This window comes from Gadus morhua, chromosome 16, assembly GCF_902167405.1.
Source record: "Gadus morhua chromosome 16, gadMor3.0, whole genome shotgun sequence".
NCBI lineage: Eukaryota > Metazoa > Chordata > Actinopteri > Gadiformes > Gadidae > Gadus > Gadus morhua.
The window spans coordinates 28,420,350-28,441,258 of record NC_044063.1 but is presented as its reverse complement, the minus strand read 5'-3'; the positions used below and the strand labels follow the sequence as shown (position 1 = coordinate 28,441,258).

General features: G+C 42.7%; 2 protein-coding genes across 7 annotated transcripts in view; one reads left to right on the top strand and one right to left on the bottom strand.

Moving 5' to 3' along the window:
• The window catches only part of smtnl (smoothelin, like), a 122,268-nt gene that overhangs the window by 60,708 nt on the left and 40,651 nt on the right, over positions 1-20,909 (bottom strand). For 3 of the 6 annotated variants that reach the window (XM_030381620.1, XM_030381623.1, XM_030381625.1), the window contains exons 1-2: positions 18,315-18,491; positions 16,575-17,626 (exon numbers count right to left, since the gene is read on the bottom strand). In XM_030381620.1, coding sequence (XP_030237480.1) covers positions 16,575-17,285 — 711 coding nt within the window. In that variant the 5' untranslated portion in view covers positions 17,286-17,626; positions 18,315-18,491. Of the gene's footprint in view, positions 1-16,574; positions 17,627-18,296; positions 18,492-20,909 lie in introns of those variants that run through there. The other 3 variants (XM_030381621.1, XM_030381624.1, XM_030381622.1) reach the window with 3 other exon arrangements.
• Positions 3,034-3,928, top strand: LOC115561508 (myb-related transcription factor, partner of profilin-like). Its single transcript, XM_030381636.1, has 2 exons — positions 3,034-3,492; positions 3,642-3,928. The coding sequence occupies exons 1-2, from the start codon at positions 3,090-3,092 to the stop codon at positions 3,896-3,898; spliced, it is 660 nt and encodes a 219-aa protein (XP_030237496.1). The 5' UTR covers positions 3,034-3,089; the 3' UTR covers positions 3,899-3,928.

Genomic DNA, 20,909 nt, shown 5'->3' with positions numbered 1-20,909 from the left:
AACATATAACATGTTATATTCTGGTCAGCAAGGTCAAATCTATAGCATACAGGAAATCACACCGAAGACATATTGAAAGGGCAAACAGAGATTATGTTATGCAGTACTGGCCTGTATAAGGTATAATATGGAATGAAAGACACACATTGTGGTCATGAGAGCAAAGGGCTATGGTTTCACCTTTTGTAGTCCTTCTTGACCTTCTTGACGCAAAAGACTATGAAACTGAATATGAATGAGTGAAGTCTATGTGTGTAAATCTGCAGGATATATACAATATCTAGTCATCATAATGTAACGCTGTGTTGCAAATACCCAACAAGAGAGATATCACAAAATATCACAACAATGCACCACTATCAATAGCTATCACTATTGTAGATCGACAACTCAAATACTTTAATGAATTCAACAGGAATCATGCTACATTTTCTCTGAGAATCGATTCTTGCCTCAACAAATCCTTGGAGTAATAACCCTATGAACCAATAAGTCAACATGTATGGAGCGAGCATTGACAGGGAGATGTTTTGATCAACTATGACACGGTAGAGTATTGGTTTGAAGAGGGTAAGAGAGAAAGAAGGACAGAATGATTTCCTCAAGGCAAAAATAATCTTGAGTGATGCAACATGTGAAGCTTGCGCTGCATGAGAGGATAAATCAACCCACTACTCTGTCTCCATCTAACACAGTGTTGAGGGATTAACGGTTCCAGGCTACAACTAAACGGGAACAAAACCCCAGCAGGAATTGCTTAATTGAGAGACTTGCATTGGAGCAAAATCCGTGGCCATATCACGGAAATTGGCGTGTTTCCGTGAGGATTCCACGGATTTTGAGTTAAGCATCCGTGGTCATTTCACGGATTCCTGTGGGACCAGGTTGGGTGTTTCAGTGTGTGTGTGTGTGTATGTGTGCTTCCAGTGTTCATGTATAATGAGGTTAATCAATAAGAAGAGGGGGCATTGTTGAAGGACTTTTTTTGATGTTGTTCAACTCCTAATCTTATTTAACTCTCTTTGCTGATAGGTTGCTCAGCGGTAACACAGCTGGCTCTCTTACATGCAGACTAGTCATACAGAAGCACGCAAATCTACATGTCCACCCACACACATAAGCATGTACATAAACAGACCCCCCCTCCCCCCCACACACATACACTCGTACCAAGACACACACACACACACACACACACACACTATAAACAATTACGGCCAGCTCAATGTCATCTTCTTCTCCTGCTTTGAAAGGCGTCGATGGACATTTGCTGCTGCACACAAACAGACAGTGGGGACGATGGGGACGGCAGGATGAGGCATCAAGTAAAAACACGTGAGTCTGAGGACGACAAAGCCTTGAGGTGCAACAATTACACATCAGAAAGAAAGAAGGAATCTGCCATGTTTATAGCTTCTCCTATCTACTCAGCTTAGCTGATGCCAGTCAAACCACTGTCTCTTCTCTCCTTTCATCAGGAGCAGAAGCTGGAGTTGGTTTAAGGATAGACTCTGGCTGTATGCACACAAACACACACATACACACACAAACGCACACACAATCACGCACATACACGCACATGCACAGACACACAGACACAAACAACGACACATATTTTATGTACTTTATTTGATTCCACATTACTAGTTAATATCATTTTAGGAACCAAATGTGATGAATTATCCAACAACTATTTGACCAACAAACATCTTGTTATGGGAACATTAAGGGTACAGGAAACATCTCCTTTTCCAGATGAACATGCTCCCTATAACAGCTGATATTGAGCAGTACTTAGCTAGCTGTCTGGCCCTTCTTTTACTTAGTCCACTGATGTTAAGTCCACTGACCACCAGCCTATGCACATGGCCTAGACTGCCAAAGACAAGAACGATGAGGACACATTTATAGCCACAGCTTTCAATGGCAAATGTTAGAGGATGGTATTTCAGTTTTTTTGAACAATAGGATTCCTCCATGAACAGGTCAAAGGCACAGGCTACTTCAAAGAGTCTGACTATTTTTTCCTCTTGTGATATGCAAATGATGTCTGGTGTGTTGGGAATTCCTGAAAAGCAGTTTGTGGATGTGTTAAACCAGTGGGACTTGACAGAGGTATGTTTGTATAGTTGTTCCTGAGGAGCACAGGGGATCTGGGCAGCGATGAGGTCCACCAGTCTGTCATGTCTGGCAATATACAGTACTTTGTAGGAAGGGCAACTGTTCATGATGTGGGCTACTGACTCCAGCTGTTGTGGTGGGTCATGTAGCATGCAAAAAGGGGAAAGAATAGATGGAAACCAGAGGGAGAGATTGTATTTTGTGGGGAGAACCTGTAGGCGTGCCTTCACACAGAAGATGAGTATCTCATCACTGATGGTGGCATTATTGTAAATGGCATGTGATGTGGAGTGATCTGCACAGGTGAGTTTGGCTAATTTTCCTTGAAGTTTAAGGCTGGACCAGTACTCCATATTGTGGCCCCTTTGGATGGTAAGAAGGGTTTGCCTGGATGTTGATGGTAACAGGAGGTGGGTGATGTTATTGTGTTGCAGCCTGGCTTGCACTGTGATTGATGGGTCATCCACCACTGCATCGGTGACCTCTACTGGTTGGTGGTTGGAGGTCCATTTTAGCTCGGTGCCTGTCCTCCAGCACAAATCATTCAGGTCACGCCAGTCTGATGACACACCAAATCCCTGTGCCTGGGTATCCAGCTTGCCACTGCTCTTTCTTCTGAAACCCAGGAAGTTATCCTCACCACTGCCTGCACAAGCCACTTTGCGTTTCTTAAAGTCCAGCAGTAATGATGCTCTTGCCAGGGGCCTCATATACAAAGACTTGCGTGGATTTCTGAGTAAAACTTTGCGGACGCCAAAATTTGGAAAGCTGCTGCGCACAAATAAATCCGGATGTATCAATCCTTGCGTAAGCACGATTTCACGCAGATTCTCTTTGTACATCCCAATTAACGTGAAATTGTGCACACGTGCACGAGCCCGACTCTCCGCCCAGTCTCCTCCCTCATTTAATATGCTAATTAGTATAAACAGGCCTGCAGTAGTGCGCTTGTTAGGAGAAAGGAGATAATGGATAAAGCAAGAAAGAAGAACTTTAGCGAATGCGAGGTGGAAGTGCTGATTTCGGAGGTAGAGGCCAGAAATAAAATCTTGTTTGGCTCTCTTTCCTCCGGAATCAGCACTAAAACAAAAAAACTGGCGTGGGAATCGGTAGCAAAATCTGTTAATGAGGTTGGGGCGGAAAGCCGAACTGTGGCGGATATAAAAAAAAAGTGGTCGGACATAAAAGTTGATGTCAAAAAAAAGGTCTCTGCCCACCGGAGAAGCGTGGGTCAGACGGGCAGCGGAGCCGGAGTCGGGGAGCTCGCCCTATTCGAGCAGAGGGTGGCCGCAGTGCTGGGGGATCGGCTCCTTTTTGGCGTGGTCCCGCCAGCCGAAGGGGATTCCGACTTGGCCCAGGATCCCACGGAAGGTACAATTGTTTTCATATATTTGAAGAACTTTTATACCTGCTAGTATAGGCCCTAGCCTGCATTTCCGTATACATGATTAATGTTTAGCCAGCAATAAAACGCGTTCTCCTCAATGTGATTGTAATTTATATACATTCTTTAATCACAGACAGCCAAGGACCAAGTGGCGCACAGCTGATGGTGCCAGAGGAAGACCCCCAGCCAGGCGTGTCCGGCGTCTCCGTCTCCACTGCCCATTGCCCCCCTTCTGCTGCCAGTGGGAAAGGCCGGGTTTTAACTCGCGCTGTGCTGGACTCGCAGGAGGAGATCGTTAAGGGAATTCAGGAGATGAATTCGAACCTCAAAGAAATAACGGAGGCCTTACAAGCAATTAGTCTCACATTCAAAGAACTAGTTAAAAAATGAATGTTGTCTCCGTTTACCTTTTTTATATTCTGCCTATTAACTGCTGCCGGATTCGAATGGCCTCTACATTGGGCTGCGCATTGTTTGGTCCGGGGTCTGGGTCTTCTGGGAGGTCCATTACCTCGCGTAATGGCACGCCGTGCCTGTGCGCAACATTGTGCAGAACCCCACATGCCTGCACAATGCGGCACACCTTTTCAGGGTGATAGAGCAGCATTCCCCCGCTCCGGTCAAGGCAGCGCCACCGGCTCTTCAGCTGCCCTATCGCTCTTACCACGACTGTCCGAGTGCGTGCATGGATATCATTATATCTCTGCTCTCGGACAGTCTGTGGGTTGGCGAGGGGGGTTAACAGCCATGGCCGTAAGGCGTAACCGCTGTCTCCTTAGGAGTAATAGGTACAATTACAGCATAGGCTACCCAACATGTCTAGATTTCAGTAAATTCACTTTAAAGTGTTTTAAATTGCTTACCAATTAGCCACCCATCACACACTCTTCCAGCCTCCAACCTATTCCCAACCGAGCTGTTTCTCAGGACGAATGAATCATGGGTTGACCCAGGCCACCTTGCCACGATATTCGTAAGGCGCATTTGGGCATCACAGATTATTTGCACGTTTAAGGAATGGAAGTGTTTCCTATTAACGTACTCATATTCCCCTTCAGATGGCGCCTTTATTGCAATGTGTGTGCAGTCGATCGCTCCGATTACATTGGGAAAACCGGCTATCGCTGCAAATTGCGCTTTGATGTTTGCTTGGTTTACTGCATCATATGGAAACCGTATATACCTGGCTGAGATGCGGATGATCCCGTTTAAAACAGGCGGAATGGCGCGGCTCAGAGCTCCCTGACTCATTCCTGACCGGTCAGCCAATTCCCTCTGGAATGATCCTGTTGCTAGAAAACCAAGCGTAGTCAGGACTTGTATTGGAACTGGCAATGCGTGACTCCTCGCCGTCTGCCTCTCCAAACCCGGGCTCAACTCAGTACATATTTCCAAGAGGATAGCTCTTGGAAATCTGAATCGGCTGATAAGCCAGTCATCATCATGAGCCAAAAAATCGTAATAATCACGGAACACTCGTTCATTTCGAATGTGACCATTCGCAATATCTTCTAATAAGGCCAACACTGCCATTGTCAACCTATCGATTATTGCCACATTTTGCACCTGCTTTTATATTCTCATTTAATTTGATGCATGTTGACGATAGGTTGTTCCCATACACCCAAGGTGTCAATAATATACACATAATTCGAAATTGGCCGACTGGTTTATTGATGGATTGATTTTAAGTAACAATCTTGCGCTTAATCCACTCAGCATCATATAATAATATTGCAGTCAAGAATTTCACAACAAATGTGTGAAGAGAGATCATATGTCATGCGTGGTCCGGAAAATATGTAACGTTTAATAAACAAGCCATCACTGAAAATAATATTGCTGGGGGTTCCTTTTAATTTCCTTTTCATTCCAATATTGACAATTTAGTTTTATGGGTCTGTTTAAGTTTAGCCTAACAACAGTGTCACATTATGCGTCTCGACAACAATAACGCATTATTGAAGTGCATTTAAGATCACGCATCCCGATGTTCAAATCCACTTTGAACTCGCCTCATATTGCAATATTACTTCTTGACTCGTGATCGCGTAGGCCTCATGTTGTTGCGCTGATTTGCCTCTATGTGCCGCCAACTGACAATGCAGCAGAAATGTGCGTAAGCCAGGCATTTAGTTTGCGTGGAGAACCGCACTTTCTCACGTCAAGTCAGTCTTCGTACATCCGAACGTTTGCGTGAGAAGTTGCTTACGCAGCTTTTTTGTGCGTAAGCAAGCTTTGTACATGAGGCCCCAGGTGTCTTACACTGTTGTCATCACAGTTTAGCATATTGACTAGATGTGACTGTCTTGCTGCTTTGTACTCCCACATACAGTTTGGAATGCCAAGCCCACCGTCCTGTTTCTTCTGGAAAATAAAACATTGTGTAGAATGTGTGTTGAGGCCCAGCCATTTCCTTACAACTTGCACAGTTTTATTGTCCATTGTGCGCAGATCTTTTTGTGGGATATGAACATTCGCGAAGAGATGTTGTATTTTGGCGAAGGCTATATCTCTGATTGCTTGGACTTTCAGAGTTGCTGGGAGAGGTGAAGTGTCAATCAGGTCCAGTCTGCTAATAAACTGCTGAACCAGATTGGTCACTTGTTGACTCCAATCTCCCGCGATGTTGAATTTATGCCCTAAGTAGGTGTAGCTTTCTTGTCTGGCATACACTCTGAGTGGCTGGCCTAACATGGTGAGGGAAGGAGGTCGGTCAGTCTTGGCTCTATACCAGCGGTTGCCTCCGCTCCTCCTCTCCCAAAACACTGCACATTTACTCTGTTTTACTTGTAGGCCAGACCAGGAGAGGAAGCTGTCGGTGCAAGCCATCATGTTCTTTATGACTCTCTCATCACGGGAGGCAATGACCACATCGTCAGCATAGCCCTGGACTGGGTTTGGTGACAACACTTGGGGTGGGGCATGTGTGCACAACCATTTCAGCCACTGGTTGATGGCAATGATAAAGTTGACTGCACTCCATGGGCAACCAGTTTTAATTCCCACTTTCAATTTTACAGTTAGGGTGAGGTGTTTACCACAGATCACTTGCAGATAGGAATTACTGTAAACATCTTTTACTATATCACAGTAGATCTTTGGCAGGTGTATGTCCTCCAGTGAATTCAACATGACCTCATGAGGCAGTGTACCAAATGCGTCCCTAAAGTCCAAGAATACCACATATAATTTGGCAGAGTCATGTTTGAAGTCATCAATCGCCGTCTTTAAAGAAAAAACATGTTCATTCATGCCTTGACGTTCAATATAGGCCTTTTGCTTACTTGTTAAAGTTCCTGAGTCAACAAGCCATGGTAATATTCTGGACAGGAGGCACTTCATGAAGACTTTGTACACAGTTGGTAATAATGAGATGTCCCTCCATGTAGAGGGGTCATTGGGTACATTGTCTTTCTTTGGTATTCTGTGTATCAGTGCTCCCTTCCATGAACAGGGGACTTTACCATTAAGCAAACAGGTGTTAAATATGCTTCTCAGGGTGGGACATGACATTTGCCTGGTGAATTTTAGGGTTTCATAGGTGACACCGTCTGAACCACTTGCTGTGTTGTTGGGCAAGTTGAGTATAACTTTCTCTATCTCCTCGACTGAGAAGGCCGATGGTTAGTGGCGGGGGTTCAGTAGCTGTAATGTCAATGTCATTATTCCACGGGGGCAGCTCGCGCAACTTTGTTGATGGCATAGACTCGCATTTTTGTCGATAGTAATCATACACCTGCTCAGGATTACCCGACTCAGGCGGAGACGTCGGGAATATGCAGTTGTTTAGGATGATATCAATTGCTTTTTTTCTGCGGTGTTGCCACAGGTAAGTAAGCTTGTTTTTGCTTACCATGTGTGGTGTTTTCAGATGTTCTTTTGTTGCCGCGGCAATCGATGGCTGTATCACATCTCGCAGAAAACGCAATTGACGCTCAATCCATTCAGCAGGGTTATCGACAGGTGTTTTTCGTGCGTTATCATCCAATGGTAGAGTCTTTAATATCCGTATCACATATTTCAGGAGTGGTATTCCAAACTCTCGTCCATCCATGCGCTTTATGGAAAAAAAACAGTTTTTAAAAAAGACTCCATGAAGGATTTTAAACATCCGCGTCCATTTCCGTTTTCAACATTTCAAGTTTTGTTTGTCCCGTAATCTCTTTGTGTCCAGGCCTTGTCTAAACAGTCTTTCATGTTGTTGTAAATCATTCCATTCAGTATCCGTGAGTAATCTCTCGAAGTTGGTAAAATCCTGAATGTTGCATGCTGATGATCGCTGTTGTGGGGTAGGGTCTAGGACTTGCTGGACTTGCTGGCGTTGTTTGTAAATTTTACCGCTTTGTATTGCGTCTTTAAAAGCGCACTTAATGGATGTTGTTAAACACATAACAAGAAGTGTAGTGATCAGAATCATGTCGGAAAAATTCTCTACTTTAACGACGGCAGTTACGACGGGTGATGTGGCCTAGTGTGGAATTTAGTCAGAGGTCAGACTGGCGTGCGCTCTACTCCGCCGCCATGACGGCACACACACACACACACACACACACACACACACACACACACACACACACACACACACACAGAAACTTACACACACACACAGAAACTTACACAAACACACACACACAAAAATACACACACACGCTAACATGCACAGGCAGAAACACACACACACACACACACAGACACACACACACACACACACACACACACACACACACAGAGACTTAGTCGGTAACCCTTCCTTTTACAGTCCCCTAATTACTAGGTATTTACCCGGTAAATACATGGTAAATTATAGTGTATTACTGGGTAATTACCACTGGTAATAAGAAGGTAAATACAGAGGTAGTTACCCGGTAAATACATGGTAAATCATAGTGTATTACTGGGTAATTACCACTGGTAATAAGAAGGTAAATACAGAGGAATTATCCGGTAAATTATAGTGTATTACTGTGTAATTACCACTGGTAATAAGAGGGTAAATACAGAGGAATTACAGCTGATGTACCAAGTAAAACCTTCACTATTACCCATCAACTCAACTAAGTAGCATGTAGTTGTAACTGTTTTAGGTTGGTAATAACTCTGATATTGTGTACTTCCTACGAAATTAGGCAACCAATTCTTAGAAACACCTATTATCCAAGGTTTATGTTGGCAACAGCCCAAATTTAATGATGTACAATCTAGAAATTAGCATAGTACTTTACAATAAAATACTTTTTCTTAGTTATTATTCATAGCTACACCCATCTAGAAAGGGTTTATTCGATTTACCACTATGGAATTACTTACCTGGTAACAACCTCTGCAGGAATCTGTTTTCCTCTAGTGTCATGGTACATCTTCTTAAATACTGGGTACGAAGCCGTTTGTTTCCATGGTATTACCAGGTTCTTACCATATAATTTATAACAGATACATTCCGTTATCCATGCAGTCAACACAAACTTGTACCATGTACGTTCTGCGACGTTACCAAGTAAAAAACGACAATTTACCCAGTAATTAAGCTGAAACTGTACTGTAAAAGGAAGCCTCGTTTGTTTCCATGGTATTACCATGTTCTTACCATATAATTTGTAATACATTATTCCCTTTTCCATCTAGTCAACACAAACTTTTACCATGTACGTTCTGCGACGTTACCAAGTAAAACACGACAATTTACCCAGTAATTAAGCTGAAACTGTACTGTAAAAGGAAGCCTCGTTTGTTTCCATGGTATTACCAGGTTCTTACCATATAATTTGTAAGACATTATTCCCTTTTCCATGCAGTCAACACAAACTTGTACCATGTACGTTCTGCGACGTTACCAAGTAAAACACGACAATTTACCCAGTAATTAAGCTGAAACTGTACTGTAAAAGGAAGCCTCGTTTGTTTCCATGGTATTACCAGGTTCTTACCATATAATTTGTAATACATTATTCTCTTTTCCATGCAATCAACACAAACTTGTACCATGTACGTTCTGCGACGTTACCAAGTAAAACACGACAAATTACCCAGTAATTAAGCTGAAACTGTACTGTAAAAGGAAGCCTCGTTTGTTTCCATGGTATTACCAGGTTCTTACCATATAATTTGTAACACATTATTCCCTTTTCCATGCAGTCAACACAAACTTGTACCATGTACGTTCTGCGACGTTACCAAGTAAAACACGTCAATTTACCCAGTAATTAAGCTGAAACTGTACTGTAAAAGGAAGCCTCGTTTGTTTCCATGGTATTACCAGGTTCTTACCAGATAATTTGTAATACATTATTCCCTTTTCCATGCAGTCAAAACAAACTTGTACCATGTACGTTCTGCGACGTTACCAAGTAAAACACGTCAATTTACCCAGTAATTAAGCTGAAACTGTACTGTAAAAGGAAGCCTCGTTTGTTTCCATGGTATTACCAGGTTCTTACCATATAATTTGTAATACATTATTCCCTTTTCTATGCAGTCAACACAAACTTGTACCATGTATGTTCTGCGACGTTACCAAGTAAAACACGACAATTTACCCAGTAATTAAGCTGAAACTGTACTGTAAAAGGAAGCCTCGTTTATTTCCTTGGTATTACCAGGTTCTTACCATATCATTTGTAATACATTATTCCCTTTTACATGCAGTCAACACAGACTTGTACCATGTACGTTCTGCGACGTTACCAAGTAAAAGACGACAATTTACCCAGTAAGTAAGCTGAAACTGTACTGTAAAAGGAAGCCTAGTTTGTTTCCATGGTATTACCAGGCTCTTACCATATAAGTTGTAACTGGTTATTCCCTTTTCCATGCAATCAGCAACCATATATGTTCTGCAAAATCGTTCACCAGTAGTTAAGCACTTTAATTGTTGTTATAAAACCCCAAACCACTGTTGATGAAAGGCATATTAAAATTAAACAAAATCAAAGGCTTATCTTTCAAACAATGCATATCTCACAAACAGGCACTGAACACTGAAGAAATCGGACAAAAAAAAGAGCCGTCCACATTAACTCAATTTAAATGTTACTGATGGTGTTTTCATAAAACACATGACATTGTTATGCCAAGTGACCACAAGGAAGACTGCTTCAACCTCTTCAATTTGAATAAGCGGTGCATGCCATGCAGCAATCTGCCTATGGGAGCATCTTTGTGGTAATTCGCAAACCAATGAGTCCACTCGATGAATGAGAGTTGACTCTTTAGTGTCTTCTCTGTGAGGTATCCCTGCAGTCTCCACATCTGGGATTTGAAGGCTGACCAAGACCTGACCAGGTACCTCCAAATCTCCCCTTCCATACTGCAATAAAGAATCAGAAGACAAGAAAATAAACATTAGGACTGTCAATTAATGAACATTTCTAGAACATGTAGAACTCAAAGATTATTTTGTTTATTAGTTAAAAAAGGATGCTGGTCCTCTGGCCATTGTGTTTGGTCATATTGAAAAGAGAAAAAGGCATAGCCATAAATACAGTTAATAGGACGGGAGGGGACAGGCTGTTAGCTCCGGTTAGCACTTTAGCATCGAGCTAGCGGAGCTTCTGTCATTCAAATAACTCGGACATGTTGTTTAAAACCTATAACACCAAATTTATTAAAATATCCGGATTTAATCGGGCTCTCTCCCATAAGTACAGTTAATAGGATGGGAAGAGACTCTGTTAGCCCCGGTTAGCGCGATGCTAAAGAGCAGCTCTACCGGAGCATGCCACCTCAACAGGTGCAAGTTAGCCTCCGGTTTGATATTCGCCAGATATTCGGTTAACCACCCAATCGGATTCATCAACATAAGTGCAATACATTACGGGCTTAGTATGTTGAGGACGGTGCATCGCGAAAATCACAAACACATGTTGTCGCCATCGATGTCTGTGCAACAACGTCATTTACGTTCTGGCTGCTACCTGTTTTAGGGACCGTCAACAAGTTACACATACCGACTGGTGGCAGAGACGTTACCATGGAATTGTTTCTGGAAATAAATCATATAAAATAATATAAAAATCACTAAAAAATACATTTTGTCACCTGATTGTAGTAGTAGTTGCCAATGGTGGTCTGCTACTTACTGCAGGTAACTTTGCTAATATATTGCATCATTGTTAAACGGAATGCAATTAATAATTTCAAATATAGTTTAGTCGATTTTTTTTCGAATATTAAACTATTAACTGCATTATGATTAACTATATTGCAATATATTTGTGTGATTAATTTCCTGAAACAATTCCATGGTAACGTCTCTGCCACCTATCGGTGAGTTTAATTTGTTGACGGTCCCTAAAACAGGTAGCAGCCAGAACGTAAATGACGTTGTTGCACTGACATTGATGGCACCAACATGTGTTTGTGATTTTTCGCGATACGGTGTCCTAAACCGTCCTCAACATACTAAGCCCGTAATGTATTGCACTTATGTTGATGAATCCGATTGGGTGGTAAACCGAATATCAAACCGGAGGCTAACTTGCACCTGTTGAGGTGGCATGCTCCTGTAGAGCTGCTCTTTAGCATCGCGCTAACCGGGGCTAACAGAGCCTGTCTCTTCCCGTCCTATTAACTGTACTTATGGGAGAGAGACCGATTAAATCCGGATATTTTAATAAATTCGATGTTATAGTTTTTAAACAACATGTCCGAGTTATTTGAATGACATAAGCTCCGCTAGCTCGATGCAAAATGGCTAACCGGAGCTAACAGCCTGTCCCCTCCCGTCCTATTAACTGTATTTATGGCTATGCCTTTTTCTCTTTTCAATATGACCAAACACAATGGCCAGAGGACCAGCATCCTTTCTTAACTGATAAACAAAATAATCTTTGAGTTCTACATGTTCTAGAAATGTTCATTAATTGACAGTCCTAATGTTTATTTTCTTGTCTTCTGATTCTTTATTACAGTATGGAAGGGGAGATTTGGAGGTACCTGGTCAGGTCTTGGTCAGCCTTCAAATCCCAGATGTGGAGACTGCAGGGATACCTCACAGAGAAGACACTAAAGAGTCATCTCTCATTCATCGAGTGGACTCATTGGTTTGCGAATGACCACAAAGATGCTCCCATAGGCAGATTGCTGCATGGCATTCACCACTTATTCAAATTGTAGAGGTTGAAGCAGTCTTCCTTGTGGTCACTTGCCATAACACTGTCATGTGTTTTATGAAAACACCATCAGTAACATTTAAATTGAGTTGATGCAGACGGCTCTTTTTTTTGTCTGATTTCTTCAGTGTTCAGTGCTTGTTTGTGAGATATGCATTGTTTGAAAGATAAGCCTTTGATTTTGTTTAATTTTAATATGCCTTTCATCAACAGTGGATTGGGGTTTTATAACAACAATTAAAGTGCTTAACTACTGGTGAACGATGTTGCAGAACATATATGGTTTGTGTTGATTGCATGGAGAAGGGAATAACCAGTTACAACTTGTATGGTAAGAGCCTGGTAATACCATGGAAACAAACGAGGCTTCCTTTTACAGTACAGTTTCAGCTAACTTACTGGGTAAATTGTCGTGTTTTACTTGGTAACGTCGCAGAACGTACATGGTACAAGTTTGTGTTGACTGCATGGAAAAGGGAATAATGTATTACAAATTATATGGTAAGAACCTGGTAATACCATGGAAACAAACAAGGCTTCCTTTTACAGTACAGTTTCAGCTTAATTACTGGGTAAATTGTCGTGTTTTACTTGGTAACGTCGCAGAACGTACATGGTACAAATTTGTGTTGACTGCATGGAAAAGGGAATAATATATTACAAATTATATGGTAAGAACCTGGTAATACCATGGAAACAAACAAGGCTTCCTTTTACAGTACAGTTTCAGCTTAATTACTGGGTAAATTGTCGTGTTTTACTTGGTAACGTCGCAGAACGTACATGGTACAAGTTTGTGTTGACTGCATGTAAAAGGGAATAATGTATTACAAATTATATGGTAAGAACATGGTAATACCATGGAAACAAACAAGGCTTCCTTTTACAGTACAGTTTCAGCTTAATTACTGGGTAAATGGTCGTGTTTTACTTGGTAACGTCGCAGAACGTACATGGTACAAGTTTGTGTTGACTGCATGGAAAAGGGAATAATGTATTACAAATTATATGGTAAGAACCTGGTAATACCATGGAAACAAACGAGGCTTCCTTTTACAGTACAGTTTCAGCTTAATTACTGGGTAAATTGTCGTGTTTTACTTGGTAATGTCGCAGAACGTACATGGTACAAGTTTGTGTTGATTGCATGGAAAAGGGAATAATGTATTACAAATTATATGGTAAGAACCTGGTAATACCATGGAAACAAACAAGGCTTCCTTTTACAGTACAGTTTCAGCTTAATTACTGGGTAAATTGTCGTGTTTTACTTGGTAACGTCGCAGAACGTACATGGTACAAGTTTGTGTTGACTGCATGTAAAAGGGAATAATGTATTACAAATTATATGGTAAGAACATGGTAATACCATGGAAACAAACAAGGCTTCCTTTTACAGTACAGTTTCAGCTTAATTACTGGGTAAATTGTCGTGTTTTACTTGGTAACGTCGCAGAACGTACATGGTACAAGTTTGTGTTGACTGCATGGAAAAGGGAATAATGTATTACAAATTATATGGTAAGAACCTGGTAATACCATGGAAACAAACGAGGCTTCCTTTTACAGTACAGTTTCAGCTTAATTACTGGGTAAATTGTCGTGTTTTACTTGGTAATGTCGCAGAACGTACATGGTACAAGTTTGTGTTGATTGCATGGAAAAGGGAATAATGTATTACAAATTATATGGTAAGAACCTGGTAATACCATGGAAACAAACAAGGCTTCCTTTTACAGTACAGTTTCAGCTTAATTACTGGGTAAATTGTCGTGTTTTACTTGGTAACGTCGCAGAACGTACATGGTACAAGTTTGTGTTGACTGCATGGATAATGGAATGTATCTATTATGAATTATATGGTAAGAACCTGGTAATACCATGGAAACAAACGGCTTCGTACCCAGTATTTAAGAAGATGTACCATGACACTAGAGGAAAACAGATTCCTGCAGAGGTTGTTACCAGGTAAGTAATTCCATAGTGGTAAATCGAATAAACCCTTTCTAAATGGGTGTAGCTATGAATAATAACTAAGAAAAAGTATTTTATTTTAAAGTACTATGCTAATTTCTAGATAGTACATCATTAAATTTGGGCTGTTACCAACATAAACCTTGGATAATGGGTGTTTCTAAGAATTGGTTGCCTAATTTCCTAGGAAGTACACAATATCGGAGTTATTACCAACCTAAAACAGTTACAACTACACGCTACTTAGTTGAGTTGATGGGTAATAGTGAAGGTTTTACTTGGTACATCAGCTGTAATTCCTCTGTATTTACCCTCTTATTACCAGTGGTAATTACACAGTAATACACTATAATTTACCGGATAATTCCTCTGTATTTACCTTCTTATTACCAGTGGTAATTACCCAGTAATACACTATGATTTACCATGTATTTACCGGGTAACTACCTCTGTATTTACCTTCTTATTACCAGTGGTAATTACCCAGTAATACACTATAATTTACCATGTATGTACCGGGTAAATACCTAGTAATTAGGGGACTGTAAAAGGAAGGGTTACCACTTAGTCCCTGTTCACACAGCTAAGATCTTTGTGTAAAAACGCAGAAGTCTTGCAGGTTTGAGAGAAATAGACTGAGGGCAACAGGGTCAGAGCACGACCAGATGGACACAGAGTTTTCGGTGCCTAGAAATGCACTCTTCTCAACCAGGTTCTAGGGTGAAAAAGTGAAAAACGCCCCCGCTGCCTGCGTTTTCGTTTTAGATTCATGAGAACCCAAGATACAGAAACGGTGACGTCATCGCCCTACCCACCAGGTGGGCAACGTTAGATTTCCGTCTAATTTGTGTTTGATTCTATTTGTATTATTTTTTTGTAGCTTTAAATACAGCCCCATGGTAATTATAATTACTAACTGTACATTAAAAAGTATTTTCTGAAATGTTTAACAACTGTTGTTGTTGTTCTTCGGTTTCTTCTTCTTCGACCGTATCTTTGCATACAGCACGCAGGCTTGATGCCCATGCTCTGCCTCCTCTTCTTTTCTTTTTGGTGGAGTTCTGTTACAGAAACAGCGCCACATATAAGCCTAGAATATGCACTACAGTGTTTCTACAGCTAGCTGCGTCTTTGCAATGACTCAATCATTAAGGAGAAATTCCTGCCACGCTGCCAAGGAAAATGGGGGGAAAAGATTGTCTTTTATTCAGATTGTGCTCAGCTGCTTCCAATTCTCTTCAACGTGTAAATATTTACCATTGTACTTAAAAAAAAAAAAACTTAATCAAAAAGATGAGGAATTTCAGCTTTTGACATCATAGACGAGATGGTCAGGAAAGCTGAAAGATGTAGATCATCAACATCATCGGGTCCCTCTAGCCTTGGCTGTGTGTTTATGTGCGATGTTACGTTTTTTTAAAGAATAAGAGTGGACTGAAGATCTTGTGCTTTCCTCACCATGGCCTGAACACACGAGGATAAAGAGTCTCCTGAGCCTTACAGGCAACACAATCTCCTGGAGTGCTACACATGTATGGCTGCTACCTATATGCTACCTGAAATAAGGAATATACCAGAAAACAACGCCCAACCACTTATCTAAACAGACACCAGGAACACAAAGCTGTTCTATTTCATGTGTGTGACAAAGAAGTGTTCCAAAAGGCTGACTTGGGCTTTTTAACCACACATTCCACCCCACACCACAACAAAACACAACCGAGCACATCACAACACAAGACCCGGCCACACCAAAAATAAAAAAAGCACTATCATGCTCCATTTTGCCTCCCCCGTGGAACCTGTCTGTGTGCATTATATAAATATATATTATGTAACACTTCATGTATTTTTTATGAATTGACAAACAGATCAAAATGCGATTACTCTAGTTCCGTGAACGGTTTCTGCTCAGATACATCCACAGTTCTAGTGCACAGGCACAGGCTCAAACCTGTCAACAGATGATGGACAACACTTACATTGGCCTTGCTGTACAGGGCGAAGGTGGCCCTGCTGGAGAAGCGAGCGGTACCAGGGCAGTCGCTGATGCCCGGAGCACTGGTCATCTTGGAGGTCACTCTGGGGCCCGGTGGGGGGCAGACGGGCTCTGGGTATGACGAGGAGCCAGGTGGCAGGGAGCTGGTCGGACCCCTGGGACACATGCTGCCCTGGAAGGGGAACTGGACCTGGCCCTTCCCGTGGACCGCCTCTGTTACCTCCTGGTGGAGGTCCAGCCCAATGTCGCCGTGATGACGGTTGTGGTGGTTTAGGCTGGGGTTACCAGTGTCGTTGCTGTGATGGCTGTTGTTGGTGTAGATGTCGGAACAGGTGGAGACACCTTGATGCTCATACGTCATCCCCGACAGCAGCTCCACCTGCTGCGCGAGGGCGTCCAGCTGGGCCCGCAGCTGCTGGTTCTCCTGCTGGAGCTGGGCCACCGCCCGGCCCAGCGGGGCGTCCGCCGCCTCCTCAAGACGCCGCTCTACGTCAAGCTTGAAGGCGCTCACGTCCCCGTGGATCTCACGGATGGTGCCCCGCAGGGTGTCCTCGTAGCGGGCCAGCGCGGCGCACACCGTCTCCCCGCCCTCCGGGGCAGGAGAAGGAGGAGGTGTGGAGAGGTGGAGGGCTGTTCTCACGTCCTCCATGGCTGATGGTGGCACAGCAACGACAGAGACCAGGACCCTGGGCATGGGCCCTCCTGGGGCTCCTTGTACAGGTGGTGAGAGGTCCGGGGCCCTTGTGGTAGAGGAGCAGCGTTGGGATTGGGTCGGGGGCGCGGGGGGGGGGGGGGGGCAGAGGTTTCTCTCGTTCTCCCTTCCTTTTAAGGCAGCTATCGGCTCCGCAATGATTCAGAGAGACAGGAAAGGGGCAAGTCTTTGCTTTCTAGGCAGAGCTCTCTCTCTCACTCTCTCTATCTCCCTCTTTCTCTAGCTCTCCCTCTCAGGTGGAAGTATGTGGCTTGTGGCTTGCAAATGCCAATCAGTCTTGACGTATCTCAACACATAATCCAAGTAGAGTCCTCGGTAGAGTCCTGTTACCAAGGATAAACAAACCAAAAAACGATCAGGAAAATCAAATCAGTTAGAAAATACTTGATTGGTTTGTGCTGTTCTCCAAATAGCAGGATCTAAAACAAACATCCTGATAATCGTTCAGAAATGGATTCAACAAACCGCTAAAAACTGCATTTACAAAACACACAAGCAGATTGAAGGCATCGAAGCTGAGCAACATTTAGCAACAGCACTGCTGAGGGAAGTGAATCCAAGGAGCGAGTGGGAGAGAGGAAAGACATGTGTTTGAGGCCAGCTTGGCTTTGAGGTGCCATAAAACAAATGGGAGGTGAGGTCATCTGAACTGCGTCACACAGCTGCCAAATGCACACTCCCATGCCTCACTGTCTATGAATGTATGGCCCAAATTTGTGATGATACATATGTGTGTTTGTGTGTGTGTGTGTGTGTGTGCTTGTCTGAGTGTTTGTCGATGTGGGTTTGTATGTGTGTGTGTGTGTGTTTGTCTGTGTTAGTTTGTGTGTGTGTGTGCCTCTGTTTGTCCAAGCATGCCTGTGTTTGTCTAAATATGTGTGAAGAGTGAATTTGTTTGTTTAAGTGTATGTGTTTATGTGAGCATGCATGCGTGCATGGATGCCTGTGTGCGTGCGTGCGTGTGTGTGTGTGTGTGTGTTTTTACACACGCACCCATGCAATAATTCCTACCCGGCTCTGTAGAACTCCCCAGGTTTCCTTCTCGCAATCCTGCTCTATGTAGGAGTGTGTGTGTGTGTGTGTGTGTGTGTGTGTGTGTGTGTGTGTGTGTGTGTGTGTGTGTGTGTGTGTGTGTGTGTGTGTGTGTTAGCTCTGCTCTATTCTGTTCAGCAGGCTGTCTGGTTTGAACTTTTCCTTCCACTCTGAAGTCAATATCTCCTCCTCCTCTTTCTGGACAGGCGGAGAGAGGGAGAGGGGGAGGAGACAGATGAGGAGGGGGAGGAGCACAATGAGGAGGAGGAGAGAGATAGGGAGATGAAGAGGTACGTTGGAGCAGAGGCCTGGAGCTAGAGGGGGTGGGGGCTCTCCAAAGTGTTGTAAGGAGGAGTTGTTTATGCAGCCATTCTCTTCACCTCCCCCAGCTGTTCTCCCTCTTTTACTACGACTAAACTGCAGGCATGTCAGTCAGCCACACCCACCCCAAGCTCTGTTACAGCAGGGTGCCTCTCGCTCTTGCTTGCTCTCTCTCTCTCTCTCTGAGTCATTCTCGCTTACTTTCAATTCATCAGACCAATGAATTTCCCAGATTATCAATAATATATCAGGACAAAATGTTTTTTGCCCACTCTGTTTTATCTGTAACCTTTACATCTATTTGTCTTTCCTCACTCAGTTAATTTTTTTTGCAATGTACAGACAGACAGATGGACACACCAATCTGTACTATAGCTGGCCACTCAGTAACTGAGACTCTTGTCTCTCTCTCTCTCATCTTTGTTTTTTCAGCCATGTTGTCTCAGCACACGAAAACATTCACTTTCCCCCTTTCCTTCCCTTCAATCCGCCCCCAACACTGCTATCTCTCTCTCTCTCACTCTCTCTCCCTCCCTCTCCCCCTCCCTCTCTCTCTTTTCATTCTCCACAGCTTAGGCTCTATCTTATTGTGGTTGAGAGAGCGTGAAGCCCCGGTGATAAGGACACACTGGGGCCTATCTTGCACCGAGCGCAATTGACTTTCTACACCAAGGTCCAGTTACTAAAAATTCCTTCCAAGAAAGGTCCGAACCTACCACGTCCTAATAGCCTTCTTTTGTCAAATATAATCAACACGGCATATTACCTTATAATTTCAGATGTATTTATTTTCAATTTCCAAATAGCTTACTTTTAACCATGAAAAACTAGCAATACAAAGTAACGCATATTAACATTTCAAGTAAACAAAACAGGTACATTAGGCCTGCAATTCAAACGAACATAAAAAGTGCATAAGGCCTACATGTGAAGCAAGCAGAACAGGAACACTAGGCCTACACTTCAAATAAACACAAAGTGCATTAGGCCTAAATTTCAAGTAAGCAAAACAGTGTCTCAAGTGGTGTTAGACCCAACAGGTCCTCACAGATCTCTTTCTTGTCTTGATGAAACAATCGCACATAAACCAAAAGCTGGGCAATATCCGTTACATCTGAAGACGAGTCAATGGCTAAGGATGGGTCACTCTGAACAGCCGCATGAAGCTGTGACAGTGCGTCATCTGATAACATTTCGGATTTTCTGGTTGTCGTTGCAGCTCACATTGGGATTTGCTTTATTTTTTCACACAATTCATCCCTTTGTTTACCTTCAAGTAACGTCTCGGCAGCAGCGTTCAAGCACTCCTTCACAACAGTCGTGTCACTGAAAGTTTTTTTATGTTGCCCCAAAATCCATGCAATCTTAAGTGAGCATTCATTTGCACGTTGCTGGCCGGTAAATGAGTGTGTGAAGACACACGTAGACCTCTCATACTGAGCTCTCAGCTCGGTATTTTCCACACTCTTACTTCTGACTTCTGGGGATACTTTTCCTCGAAGGATCTGTGTTTGGATTCGTAATGCCGCTTAATATTCCCGCTTTTTTATCAGCGCCACGGTTCCAACACATAAAAGACACAACAATGAAGTATTGGTCAGTCCATTCATCTTTAAAAAGTCTGTTTTCGGGGTCAACTTTCCTTTTTCCGAGCAAGCCATTTTCTCATTCGAAATCGCTCTTCCGGTAAACTTTGAAAAAAAAATTTGATTGGCTATTTTTTGAGAGACGCTATTACGCACATGCCGTGACAGACGGAGGGAGGGGGGGGGAGTTCGGTGAGTGCATGATCTTCGCTCGGTGAAGATCATTGCTTTTTGCTGTTTTTATGCTGTACAACAGACTATTCTGCCTTTCAATTTGTATTTCAGTGAGAAATGATTTTACTAACATAATCATGCTTTGTATAGTGAAATCATAAAAAAACTAATAATATTTAAAAAAAATGACTTTTAATTTTTTTTTATTATTATTTTAAATTGGTCATGGGTCCGGATAGGACCGTCACTTGGTCCGGACCCGGACCGCGGTCCGCCGTTTGGAGATGCCTGTTCTACACCAACGTATGCATTGTTGCTAGTTGGCACCGATACAAACCCGCACACAACGATTTGCCTAATTGAAATATTATGATGATGATGTGGATTGTGTACAAACAATAATAAACTTGAGCAAAGAAGGCTATATCCCAGCCTTCCAAAACCAAATCTTGTTTTAGGATAAATTATAACGTTGGTTAAATTATTTGGGAAA